The sequence below is a fragment of the Canis lupus genome, chromosome X (genome assembly GCF_003254725.2).
Source record: "Canis lupus dingo isolate Sandy chromosome X, ASM325472v2, whole genome shotgun sequence".
Taxonomy (NCBI): Eukaryota; Metazoa; Chordata; class Mammalia; order Carnivora; family Canidae; genus Canis; species Canis lupus.
This window is the reverse complement of record NC_064281.1, coordinates 19,844,049-19,857,656: the sequence shown is the minus strand read 5'-3', so window position 1 is coordinate 19,857,656 and position 13,608 is coordinate 19,844,049. Positions and strand designations below refer to the sequence as shown.

The following is a 13,608-nucleotide window of genomic DNA, read 5'->3' as shown; positions in this document are numbered from 1 at the left end:
TTTCTTAGTAATGCATTTTGACTGTAATTTGGTATTAGACAGTGTTATATACTTAGTAACATTAGTCAGCCTTATTAAAATGGATTTGATGACACAATTTTTTTCTTTTAAAAATATTTTTTTATTCTTTTCAAAATGTAGGATGACTAAATAAGAGGTACTTTGTCTATAGGAACTTCTTCAGGTAAGGTAAAATAGTGAGTTTGAATATATATGTAATTTCAAATGTTAAACTGATATAAATATTAAAATTATATATACATCAAGGCCTGCTATTTTCTATTATATCTTTGTATTTGCCATGTATATTTACATGTCATATATTTATATATAGTGTCTAAATAACATTTACATCCAACATTTTAGATTTTGATATATAAAATTATAAAATATATATCTGTATAAATATATATGAATATAATTTTATTTTTTTATTTTATTTTTCTAGGCACCAAGCACACTTTTCATTTTCCGAGCTACATTTGCTAATTCTTGTAAACTTATGCAATCTATGCATTTAGGTGTTGGATGTTGGATAATGAAAAGATTTTGATTTTAGCTCTTGTCCTTAGAAATCTTTCTAAGTGGTAGCACGAGTCTGCTTTTTGACCTCAGCAGGTATGGTACAATAGACATAACTGAGTCTTGGAACGATGACACTGATTTTGCTTTGCTTCTGAATCCTGACCCTAAATTTTGTTTTCATGATAAGTTTCCTGGATATGAATACCTTTTGAGTCCATTCATTTTCTTCTTTCTAGTGTTTTGAGGATCTGCTAATTGAGGTTCTAATGGACTGTAAGCCACACCTGAATAAGCGCTTCACCTTAGGAATAATTAGAAATAGGAAAAAAAAAAAAAGCAGAAGCTGTGATTTTTAAAGTTCTTGCTTGAATATCTGCCATATTTCATATAAATCTTAGGAAGCCCCAAGGCTTCTAGGCAGCACATTTTAGTTACAGAGGAAAGAGAAGACTTGTCTTTCAAAATCAAAAGGCATATTTTGCTCATGATATTTTCAGGGTGTGCCTCTTACAGGCCGCTGATGATTGGATAGAGGAGGTGGAGGCTACTAACTTCCCATTTTCTCCTAAGGTCTGGGTGGGGGTAGGGGTGGCGGGGAGAATGTTCCATTTCTGTAGGCCATTTGGTCTGGTCACTGTCTCAACACATACACTGCCAGTTCCTCTCTGCCCTCAATTCACAGTTTAACATCCACAACTCCATCTCCCTGCCCTGGGTGTAACCAGAGACAGAGATAATCCCATGATGTAAATGGAGATTGTGTAAATTAAGTTTTTAATGAAAACTGAGATTACCAGCTCTTCAGTTCCAGTTAGCTTCAGAGAATGACAATGACTAACATTTTTAAAAAAGATTTTATTTATTTATTCATGAGAGACACAGGGAGTGAGAGAGATGTAGAGACACAGGCAGAGGGAGAAGCAGGCTCCATGCAGGGAGCCGGATGTGGGACTTGATCCCGGGTCTCCAGGATCACGCCCTAGGCCCAAGGTGGCGCTAAACCGCTGAGCCACCCGGGCTGCCCCAATGACTAACATTTATTGAGTGCTCACTGTATAGAGTTGTTTGCACACCTCAAAATCTCTCAAAGTCTAATGTCTCAATTTTATAGTTGAGGAAATAGACACTCAGAAATGTTTTAAAACTCATCAAAACTCACAGAACTGGAGCAAACCCAGGAATATGGAACAGGCCTGTCTGGTTTCAGAGCCTGAGTTCCTATCACCATATTGTTCTTCTGCGGTTGGTTTTGCATTCCCCAAAGACCCTAAATCTCTTACTTGTTTCTGAGTTTTGAGATTTTGGAAACAAAACATTTTATAGAATTACAAAAGGCTGGCATCAGACATTCTGGGAAAGGCAGCATGCACATTTTGCACGCACCTTTTCTCCCTCTCAATTCCAGCTAGCAAACAGCCAAGTTTTGTTAGAGAGGTATGGAGTTCTGCAAACTTAGATTTAGCAAACTGCAGCTGCGGAATACAGGTCTTCACAAATTCTCAGCACTATCTATCATATAAAACAGATACACATTGTCTTGCACTGCTATAACATATAACCACAAACATAGTGGTTTAAAACAGCACATATTGGGTGGCCCTGGTGGTGCAGCAGTTTAGTGCCACCTACAGCCCGCCGTGTGATCCTAGAGACCCAGGATTGAGTCCCACTTCCCGCTCCCTGCATGGAGCCTGCTTCTCCCTCTGCCTGTGACTCTGCCTCTCTTTCTCTGTCATTCATGAATAAATAAATAAATAAATAAATAAATAAATAAATAAATAAATAAATTTTTAATAAAATATTTTTTAAAAAGCATATATTTATAATCTTAATGTTCTAGAGGTCAACTGTTGGAAACTGATCTCACTATGCAAAAATTAAAATGTCAACAAGGCTACATTCCTTTTTGGAGACTCTAGGGAAAATCTATTTCCTTGCCTTTTCCAGCTTCTAGAGGTTGCCTGTGTTCCTTGGCTCATGGCACTTTCCTCTATCTTCAAGGCTGGCAGTGAGGCAACTTCTGGCGTCTCCCTCTCTCTCTGAATTTCCTGTTTCCTTCCTTCCCTTATAAGGATGCTTGTCATAATATTAGGCCCACCCAGGAGAACAAGGATAATCTCATCTCAAGCTCTATAGCTTAATTTCAACTGCAAAATCTTCTTTGCACTGGAAGGTAACATATGTATTGGCTCTAAAGATTAGGATGTGGACATCTTTGGGGGACCATTATTCTGTCTACTGCAAGTACCTAGTTATATGCAAGGCATGTGCTATGCCCTGGGTAAGCCATAGTGGGCAAAAATAGCAATCCCTGCTGTTAGGGCAGTTTACATTTTGAAGAATGGCATTATTCCCCAACTTCCTACAATTTTGACACACAAAAAAACATTGTGAATTATATATGATACCATATAAGCCACGAGAAGCCATTCAATCTCTTCAAGCTAGCAGCTCCGAGCCAAATTCAACTCTTTCCTTGTTTTCAACTCCTATAACCAATTACTTCTCAAGTACCGCTGAACTGAGAAATAACTCAAGTATTTCCTTGCCAGCTTCACTGACACTGACCTCATCAGCTGCGAGGTCACTGTGGTCACTTGATCACCTGTTTCCTGTCCCCAACCTCATCCCATGCTAACCCATTGCCCTCACAAGGCTCCACTTAATGTGCTAAACAAGTTACTATTTCTCTTCAAACCATTCATTACTTCCCCACTGTCCCCAAGAAAGAAAAGAAAAGGATGCTAAGGGACTCAAAAGGGCAGTGGTAAAGGAAAAACATGGCTGACCTTTATTGATTGCTATGTGCCAGGAATAGTTATATGGACAAGGGTTATATGGATTGCCATTTAAAATTCAAAATATCATCATCATCATTTGAATTTATAAATGAGGAAACAGGGACACAAAAGAGTTAAGTGACTTGATCAAGGGAAGAGATAATTAGTGGAACTAGGGGTTAGGCCTCCAACTTATAGAAATTCACAAGATGATTCTAAAATGTACCTGGAAAGAGGAGGATGAAAGTAGCCAAAATTACTTTTCAAAAGAATAAAGTGAGAGTTTTATCACTGCTAGATTCAAAACTCATAAATTATAAAACTACACTAATTAAGACAAAGTGATATGGCCTCTGGGTCTTGGAGAATCTGCGTCAAATATGCATGAGGGAATTTTTTTTCTTTTGGATGATGGAAAAGTTCTATACCTTGATTGCAGTGGCGATTGCACAATTGAAAACATTCTTGAACACTCACGGGTCTGCACACTGAAAAAGGAAAATTTTACTCTCTGTATATTACACTTAATAAAAAACATTCATACTTGACCTCAATGAGCATGGAACAAACCGGTTTACTATTGCAAATTAGGGTATTTATCCTGCAATTAATTCAATTCTCTTCTTCCTCTAGTATATCTTACCCTTTGTAACTGTAATAAGGAACATTTTCATAATTAAAAGTTGATGGTGACAGAGATTCTTTACTTGGCCAAACTTCAGTCAGGCTCCCCAACCTTCTCCTAGGCCCATCCGGCACTTCCTTGTAGGAGGCCATTTGGGCAAGAACCCTGCTCCATCCGTTTAACCAGAAGCGCCCCCACCCTCCATACCCAATCCCATTTCGCATCCTCCACCATCCCCCAGCCTCAGCCTGATCACCCTGGCCTGTCTTCAGCAGACAATCCTGTTGGGCCTGTTTAGCCAGAATCCCCCATACCCCCTGACGTTTCCCCTTAGTGCTTTTCCACCCACTGACTCCCACCCTGCTCCTTGGCCATAGACGCCCACGTGCCCATGCTGCACGCGGAGCATGGCATGCACTGGGAGCCCAATCTCCCCCCCCCCCGCCCCCCCCCACTGGAAAATCCCACTGCAGCGGGCCCTCTCCCTAGCAGGATGCTTCTGGGGGTAAGGTCTGCCTTCCCATCTTTGTCATGGGCTGTGGGAGGGGCCTCCAGTCCTGCGCTCTCCCGGAGCTGCAGCATCCATCTGCCAGGGATTCGCTCTAACGTGTCTTGGGGTCTGATCACAGGAGAGACACATCAGTCTCGGGGCAAGTGATGGAGGGTTAACCAGAGATGAGGCCAACAAGCAACGTATCTTCACCTTCGCTTGCTCCCTGTAGTCCACATTCTGTGGCTGGTCCCTCTAATTAGCTGCAGCAGGGGAGAGGTGGCAAAATCTAGACCTAGACCTCAATGGGTATGGCACAAACCAGTTTGCTAATTGTAAATTAGCTCAATTATCTTGCAATTAACTGAACTCTCTTCTCCCACTAGCATATCTTAGCCTGGCCGTGAGTTTTCTCAGCGTGTGCATCTAGGTCAGGCTGCCGTAGGGGAGGGCAGCCATCGGAGTCCTTATAATCAGCCAGCGTGCTCATTAACGTGCTTGGAGGGCTCCAAGGACGGTGTGCACTCAGAGCAATTCTTTTTTAAACCCCTCATCTTGTGGGAAGACCAGGCAATTAGGGAGTGCAAGTGAGGGGGATGGCTGAACCACGCTAAGCGCTGCCAGGCCCACTGACGCACGCAGGGGTAGACGCGAGGCCAGGGTGGGAGCCTCGTCCAGTGCACCTGTGGCCAGGAGGCCTGGGGGGGTGGGTAAGGTGAGGGCCACCACTTCGGTTGGAGGCCATGGTGGCTTTACTTTTTTTTTTTTTTAAGATTTATTTATTTTTTTTTTTATGATACACACACAGAGAGAGAGAGAGAGAGAGAGAGAGAGAGAGAGAGAGGCAGAGACACAGGAGGAGGGAGAAGCAAGCTCCATGCCGGGAGCCCGACGCGGGACTCGATCCCGGGACTCCAGGATTGCGTCCTGGGCGGAAGGCAGGCGCCAAACCTCTCAGCCAGCCAGGGATCCCCGCCCTGGTGGCTTTAAGAGCTGACACACTCACTCACACGCCCACCCACCCCCACACGCACTCCTCCCCCCCATGAAATGGCCCATTTCACTCGGATGGAGTAGCATTTCATCTCTCCAAACGGCCAGATGATATCACAGAGCACACGTTTCTCTACAGCACTGAGGAGCAACGGCCCGCTTCTCCCACCCAGCTTCAATCGTGGGTGGAGCCGATGCCGCCGTGTTCTGCCCGAATCCCCACGGTACTCAACGTTGCCTCCGCAGACCGAGGACTAGTGCAAGCGATCGGGACTCTCCGGGTGAGGGTATTATGTGGCCACGTCAGCACCGGTGGCCACCTGGAGTGACGGGGAACAGTGCCAGGGAGAAGAACCTGACAGTTGTTTGGTACTGTCGCGCCCCCGCCCCGCCCCCTCCCGGAGCTCCCCAGCCGGGACAGCTGCGCACAGCGGTCTTCTGCCCGCGGACGTGCCCGTCGTGGTCTTCTTTCCCAAGGCATCCCCTTCCCCATACCGCTGCTTCTGGGGATGAGCTCCCAGATGAACCACTTGCACTCAGATCCTCTCCTCAGGGCACACTCCTGGGGAAAGCCAAGCTAAGACACAGCCAGTGTGGCCACGGCAGGTCTGGTCCATCCTGTGACAGGGTGGCAGATACCCCTGTCTGCCTGGTGACAAATACTCCGGGACGTGGGCTAAGGGGCTGCATCCGAATCACGCTCATGGTGTACAGGGCAGGTCTACGGTCGAGTGGTTCTCGAGCAGCAGAGGATGCTGCCGACCCCCCCGCCCCCCGCCCCCGGCCGGGACTGTTTGGCAATATCCAGCCATTCCTGGTTATGGCAACCGAGGGTGAGGGCTATCGGCAAGCAGTGGATGGATGGTGCCGGGGAGGCTATGCTGCTGGATGGCCTGCAGCGTGCAGGCAGCCCCCACGCGACGCGTGTCCAGGTGCCCAGGTTCAGGCAATCCTGGCACGGTCCAGAGCACCAGAGCCAGGAGACCTGGCTGTGGGTGCCTTTCTCGTCTCTGAAAGGGGGATCATACATCTACCTGCCGAGATTCCGAGGAGCCTGGAGCTGAGGTAACTAGAGCGTGGAGTCGATCATCCCTTCCCTCGGCGGTGCCGACCTCGAGCCGAGTGCAGGCCGCCCGAGTCAGTGACCACACAAGGATGGAAGGGACGTCGCCTCTGCCCTCAGAGAACCCAGGGACAGGGTGAGCAGAAACGGTGCGCACGCTCGGCTCCTTTCCGGCGTGGTGGCTGGCCCTCACAGGGCGTGGGGCACGTGTGCTTGGGTGGAACAGCAGCGAGCAGGAGAGCAGGAGACTGACGTGCTTCTCCGAGGTCAGAGGTCAGGGCGGGACCTCTGAGGTGAAGAGGTGGAGAACGGCAGGGGCCTGAGCAGGGAGGGGCCTCTCTGCAGCAGCAGCAGCAGCAGCAGCAGCAGCAGGCTTTGGCTGGGGTGTGTGTGTGTGTGTGTGTGTGTCTGGAAGGGTCAGGCTGTCCGCGGCACGGTGACTGCGGTGACTGCGGTGACTGCGGCCGGAGCACAGACACGGGGGAAAGAGGGGAGAGAGATGAGCTGGGAGGGAAGGCAGGCGGCAGGCGGCCAGGGGCCTATTCGCAGGCGGGGCGGGCAAGGCACGTAGGGCACCGACCCCGATGGCACCGGCGCCACCCGGAGAGCCAGGACCCCCTCAACCTCGAGCCCCGGGCCCCCTTGGTGGCCTCACCCCTGTCCGGGCCCTCCTCCTTCGCCGTGCTAAGAAGCCGGGAGTCCGCTCCCCGGGCCGGGAGCAGCCGCCCGGCAAAAGCCGCGGACTTCCTTATTTTCCAGGAGGAGAGCTGGATTACCGCATAGAAAAATAGGCTTTTGCCATCCAGTCTCGTACTTAGCCTCAATTCGGGCAAGTGGGGGTGGAAAAAAGAGAGACGGGGAGGATGTGTGAAAGAGTTAAGGAACTCAACTTGATTTCAAGCCCCCTTGAGGCGCTCCCCAAGTATCCATCTGCCCAAAGACAGTTGGTGGGCCGGCACAAAAGTATTCCCGTCTGTCCCCCATACAGGGCCATCTCTCAGGAGCTCTCCGGCGAAAAGTTGTCAATCCCCTTTCACTCGACCGAATCTACTATCCACACAGTTGTCATCATTGCCATTGGTCAAGATCCACACCGGTTGCATAGTTGTGCGGAGTTTGGGACTCCCACCCACTGGTCTTGGCTTCCTCACCTTTGTGAGACTTTTCTCTGAATATCTTGTATATCGCTATGTCTCCGGTCAATATCAAGAGACTCTTTTTTTTTTTTTTTAAGATCTTTTATTTGTTTATTTATTCATGAGAGACAGACAGAGAGAGAGAGAGAGAGAGGCAGAGACACAGGCAGAGGGAGAAGCAGGCTCCATGCCGGGAGCCCGACCTGGGACTCGATCCCGGGACTCCAGGATCGCGCTCTGGGCCAAAGGCAGGCGCCAAACCGCTGAGCCACCCAGGGATCCCCCTCAAGAGACTGTTTTACATGAAACCTGTCCCCAAAGGCCCGCACATCTCAAGGCAGCGGAGGCAGTGGAAAAGGAGGGCCCATCAGTTACCTACGACCTAATCACCTTCCTCCAAATCCAGCCTTGGGATCCTGGCTGTGGTCTACAAGTCAGAGTGATCACTGAACTGCGCTGCCATCACCGGGACAATAGCTCTCAGCTCCATCCACGCGCAGGTCAGCTTCTGAAACCGATATTTATTTATTTATTTATTTATTTATTTATTTATTTATTTATTTATTTATTTATTTATTTATTTATTTATTTATTTCAAACCGATAGTTTAATCCCGAACTGTAATTCCCAGCCGGCGCGACTTGCCTCCGGCATCCTTTGCAAAACGCCCTTACTGTGCTACACAGGGAAGTAGGAGGTAAATACTGAAGTATCAGGAAGGCACGTTGATGCGCACATCCACATGACAACCACCAGGCAGGAGATCACTGGAAGATTCAAGGAGGGATTCTGACGCCTGCACCAAGTACAGCGAGCCTCCACGTAGGCAGGAGCCACACACGTGGACTCTGTGGGGTGTGTTCAAGTGGTGATGGGCACCAGGCGCAGCCCTGCCGTTCACGACAGGAGACTCAAACCGTGAACGATTGTGGGTGAAGCGCTGGCCAAGAAAAGAAAGGAACAGCTTCCAAGGCTTCCCCGAAGCCGCCTTCCTGCGCAAATTGGCGTGGACCGGGACCTTACGGGGTGTGTGTGGGGGGGGGGCGGGGGGGGGAGTGCGTATTCCTCGGATCGGTTGCGTGCCTTGGGCGTTAAGTGTAAAGCAAGGGTCTGGCCCTGCCGCGGAGGTGGAGGTGCGGGCGGTGGGCCTCGTGGCCTGCAGGCGGAGGCCACAATAGGAGGAGGCCTAGGCCTGGAGGGCTAGGCCTGCAGCCCGCCCGCCCGCCCGTGGCCTGCAGAGAGCGCACGTGCGCACAAGCAGATGCTCCGGTGGGGGCGGGGAGGGGGGCGGAGGCAGGGGCACTGAGCCCGGGAGGGGGGCGGGGGGGCTCCCATCCACTTCCGGCCCAGCCCCCAGCGACTCCAGAGGCGGCGCCCTGGTGGCTCCAACACGTGTAGCTGTTTCCCCGAATCCCAGGTACGTTGCGTTGCGTGGTGCTTTCGTGGGGCGGGCTTCTGGCCGACTATTTGCAAGTCAGGCTGGTGGCTCCCGCTGTGCAGCTGCGGCGCTTGCGAGACGTGAGAGATGGAAGTAGAGTCCTCAAGGCGCTTGCGTTTTCTCTACTTTGTAGGGCCCCTTTTGCAGCACGATGCAGCAGGCCGTAGAACGAGCTCTGGACCGTGCGGACTATGTCATCGCGAGTGCCCAGCAGAGGCCTCCTAAAAGGAAATGCTCGTCGAGTGGGGCAGCCTCTCTGTTTGAAAAGCTCTATGACATCTACGTGGAAGAGTGTGGGAAAGAGCCCGAGGCTACGGAGGAACTGAGAAGCAACGCGAACTTGTTAGAGAAGCTGGTTAGGAGAGAGTCGTTGGCGTGTTTAGTGGTCAACCTACACCCAGGAGGGGAGGGATATTCGCTGATGCTGGAGGGGAAGCAGGGCTCCTGCTCGGAGACCATTCGGCTGCCTTACGAGGAAGGCGAGCTGCTCGAATACCTGGATGCTGAAGAGTTGCCTCCTGCCCTGGTGGATCTCCTGGAACAATCTCAGGTTAACATTTTCCACTGTGGGTGTGTCATAGCACAGGTACGGGACTACAGGCAGTGCAGCCACGGGGAGCCTGCCGGCTACCAGACCAGGCACGTTCTCCTGCGCCCCACGATGCAGACCTTAGCCTGCGACATGCAGTCCATAACCAGCGACGGCCAGCAGTGGACCGAGGAAGAGAAACTGTTGCTTGAGAGCCAGCTGATCTTGGCCACCGCCGAACCCCTGTGTCTTGACCCTTCTCTGTCAGTAGCCTGCGCTGCAAACAGGCTGCTCTATAACAAGCAGAAGATGAACACTCGCCCGATGAAAAGGAGCTTCAGGAGGTATTCCGCACCCTCTCTGACTCGCCAGCAGGAGCTGTCTCAATGCCCACCTCCTCCCGAGCTGGGACTATGGGCCTCTTGCAAAAAAAGCAGACAAAGCCAAGCCGGGCAGCGGTACGACCTCAAGATTTCTAAAGCAGGGAGCTGTGTGGATCTGTGGAAACGGAGGCCCTGTGACTTGGCCGTCCCTTCTGAAGTGGATGTGCAGAAATACGCCAGAGGGAAGAGGCCGGCCAGATGCCACGTCTCCCCTGCAGGGGTCTGGCCAGCCCCCGAGGTAAGAGACGATGGTGTGTTTGGCTATGAAGGCGGCCGTGAGCCTCAGACAACGGAGCCGGCCTCCACGCAGCCGCCGAGCAACCCACCTTTCTGTGGACAGAGAAGGCCCTGGCACAGAGCCGGCCGTGAGCGACCGACGTCTCCTCCGCGCTCGGCCACAGATGGCCGTCCGAACCGCGTCCCGCCCGAGTCCAAGGCTGACGCCGGGAGGCTAGTCGTTCGGCCGGAGGCGGTGGGCCAGCAGAAGGCCCGGGGCCCGGCCACCGCGTGGTCACCCGGCCCCAGCGGCTCAGCCGGCCCCGGCGGGCCTCCTCCCGGGAAACCAGCGCAACAGCCGACGACGACGACGACGACGACGACGACGACGGCGGCGGTGTCGGTTTGGTCTCCAGTCCTGGGGAAGGGCGTCAGACACCCACCTCTGCGCATCAGACTTCCCTGGAGCTCAGGAGAGAGCTGGCCAGGTGACAGTTTTCCTCCAGGGGAGGAGGCCAGCAGCTTCCTTCAGTCGCCACCTCCCGCTCCTGCTCCGGCGCCACCCAGTCTTTCCCAGAAACCCTCCGTGGGCCTGCCTGGAGTTAGCCCGCTTCCCGCAGCCGCCCTGTCCACCGGCAGCTCCTCGCAGGGGACCCTGGCGCCCAGGGTCCCTGCCGACTCCCAGCCGCCGCCCGGGGAAGCGATCCGAGTTCGCGCGCTTCCCGCGGCCGCCCTGGCCGCCCCGGTCTCGGCCTGGGCCGGGGCCTCGGCCTCGGCCAACTCCCAGCGGCCCTCTGGGGAGGCCGACTCCCCGCCGCCGCCGCCTGGGGACGCGATCCGAGTTCGCGCGCTTCCCGCGGCCGCCCCGGCCGCCGCCAGCTCCTCACAGAGGCCCCCGGCCGCCCGGGTCTCGGCCAAGTCCCAGCCGCCGCCTGGGGAAGCGATCCGAGTTCGCGCGCTCTCTGCAGCCGCCCTGGCCGCCGCCAGCTCCTCACAGAGGCCCCCGGCCACCCCGGCCACCCCGGCCACCCCGGCCTCGGCCAAGTCCCAGAAGTCCGCTGTGGAACTGATTCGAGTCAGCATGTTTCCTGCAGGCGCTTTGCCCACCGCCGGCTCCTCATCAAGAACCACGGCCACCCCGGTCACGGTCAAGTCCCAGAAATCCTCTGTGACTCAGGACGCTGGAGTTAGCAGGCTGCCCACGACCACCCTGTCCCCCGCCAGCTCCTCCCAGAGCAGCCCGGCCACCCCGGTCACGGCCACGTCCGCCGGCCGCAGCGTCGTCGTCCAAGCGGCGGGCCCTGGCGGCCGAGCCCAGGCTGTGGCGGGGGCCTGCAGCCCCAGGCAGGGCTCTACCGCCGGCTCCGCGGCTCCTGCGGCAAGTAAGCCCAGCAGCGCGCCCTCGGGAGCTCGGCCACCAGAGGCAGTGTCCTCTGCGCCGCCGGTCCGCGTTCAGTTTTTCTTAAAAAGCGCTTCAGGCCTCAGGCCAGTGACTCTCCTGGAGCTTCGGCAAGATTCGCTCCTTCTGAACGCCGGGCAGCAGCCAGAGCAGAAGGTCTATCAGCTGATTCCCCAGGACCGACTCCAGCAAGCCCTCACTCCCGGCCCTCCGCAGCCAGTGCCACAGGGGTCAAGTGCGCAAGGTGCGGCGAGTCCAAGAGCGGCCTCTTCTGCTCAGCCAGCCGTGCTCGTGAAGTTCGGTGCAGAAGGCAGTTTGCCGCAGCCCCAGGCAGCGGTGTCGGCGCTGGCACAGCTCGGCTCTGCAGAGAGCCAGAGAACACCCGGGCAGAGCCAGCCTCGTCCTCTGCAGGCACTGCAGCTGTCCCCTGCGTCGTCGTCGCAGCCCCAGCCCCAGCGCCAGCGCCAGCGCCAGCCCCCGCCCCGGGGTCAGCCCCAGCTGAAGCCCCGGCCCCAGTCTCACCCCCCAGCCCCAGCCCCAGCCCCAGCCCCAGCCCCAGCCTCAGTCCCAGCCCCAGCCCCAGCCTCAGCATCACCCCCAGCCCCAGCCCCAGAAGCAGGTACAACAACTGAGAATCTTGCAGGGCCCCAGCTGCAGCCTCAGCCCTAGTCCCAGCCCCAGCCCCAGCCTCAGCCCCAGCCTCAGTGTCAGCCCTCGCCCCAGCCCCAGCCCCAGCCCCAGCCCCAGCCTCAGTGTCAGCCCTTGCCCCAGCCCCAGCCTCAGTCCCAGCCCCAGCCCCAGCCCCAGCCCCAGGGTCAGCCCTAGCCCCAGCCCCAGCCTCAGCCCCAGCCCCAGTATCACCCCCAGCCCCGGTCTGACTCCCAGTCTCACCCCCAGCCTCAGCCCCAGCCCTAGCCTCAGCTCCGGAAGCAGGTACAACAGCTGAGAATCTTGCAGGGCCCTGCAGCTGTGACCATGGTAGCAGCCCAGATGCCTGGGCCACCTCAGGGCCAGCAGGCCGCAAGCCAGTCCAAAGGTAAAATGACCAGAGACCCGCCTTCCCCTCCCCAGTTCTGAGTCTTGCATTATTTTCTGTCTATTTTAAAAGCACCAGAGCGGGATCCCTGGGTGGCTCAGCGGTTTGGCGCCTGCCTTTGGCCCAGGGTGCGATCCTGGAGACCCGGGATCAAATCCCACGTCGGGCTCCCGGTGCATGGAGCCTGCTTCTCCCTCTGCCTGTGTCTCTGCCTCTCTCTCTCTGTGTGACTATCATAAATAAATAAAAATTTATAAAAAAAATAAATAAATAAAAGCACCAGAGCATCCACCCAGGTGACCTCCCGATTTTTGACTTCACGTTGGGTGGTTTTGGTGTTTTTGTTTTCCATAAGGTATCGGTATTTTACGGTGAGATGTCTAAACTCTACGGAAGCACAACCTCATGAGCGTTATGTAGAAACAAGGCAGCGATTTAAGAACCTGGGATTGTGTTGCTTTGTTGTTGTAGCTGTAGACTGAGTTCTCTTTAGGAGAATGTTCTGCGGTGTCCTCAGCTCCACACTAGGTTCAGTCTAAAGTCCTAAAGCTGAGGATCCCCGGGTGGCTCAGCGGTTTAGCGCCTGCCTTTGGCCCAGGGCGCGATCCTGGAGTCCCGGGATCGAGTCCCACGCCGGGCTCCTGGCGTGGAGCCTGCTTCTCCCTCCTCCTGTGTCTCTGCCCCTCTCTCTCTCTCTCTCTGTCTATCCTAAATAAATAAATAAATCTTAAAAAAAAATAAAGTCCTAAAGCCTATAATTTCTCGAAAACGATAAAACGACAACTAGCAGTCATTTAAACCTGGTATTTTTTTTTTTTTATCTGAAAACTTTTAGATGTGTTACAAACCCTGACCTGAAGTGTACGGGCTTCAGCGTTTTTTGAGTGTGCGGTTCAGCGATGCTGACTGGATTCACGTCGTTGCGTGAAGGACCTCTGGAATGGTTCTCCTCTTGCGAAAGCGAAACTCTATCCCCGCGGAGCAGCAGCTCCCCA

At 53.8% G+C, this 13,608-nt stretch overlaps 1 protein-coding gene across 1 annotated transcript; it reads left to right on the top strand.

The window, feature by feature from the left end:
• The first annotated feature begins 8,946 nt into the window (after nt 1–8,946).
• On the top strand, nt 8,947–13,311 carry LOC112655275 (transcription factor SPT20 homolog). The gene is made up of 2 exons (XM_035712273.2): nt 8,947–9,029; nt 9,184–13,311. The coding sequence occupies exon 2, from the start codon at nt 9,202–9,204 to the stop codon at nt 12,244–12,246; it is 3,045 nt and encodes a 1,014-aa protein (XP_035568166.2). The 5' UTR covers nt 8,947–9,029; nt 9,184–9,201; the 3' UTR covers nt 12,247–13,311.
• The last annotated feature ends 297 nt before the right edge of the window (nt 13,312–13,608 follow it).

Coding starts and splice junctions, on each gene's coding strand:
- LOC112655275 (XM_035712273.2), top strand. CDS start 9,202: ATGCAGCAGGCCGTAGAACGAGCTCTGGACCGTGCGGACTATGTCATC.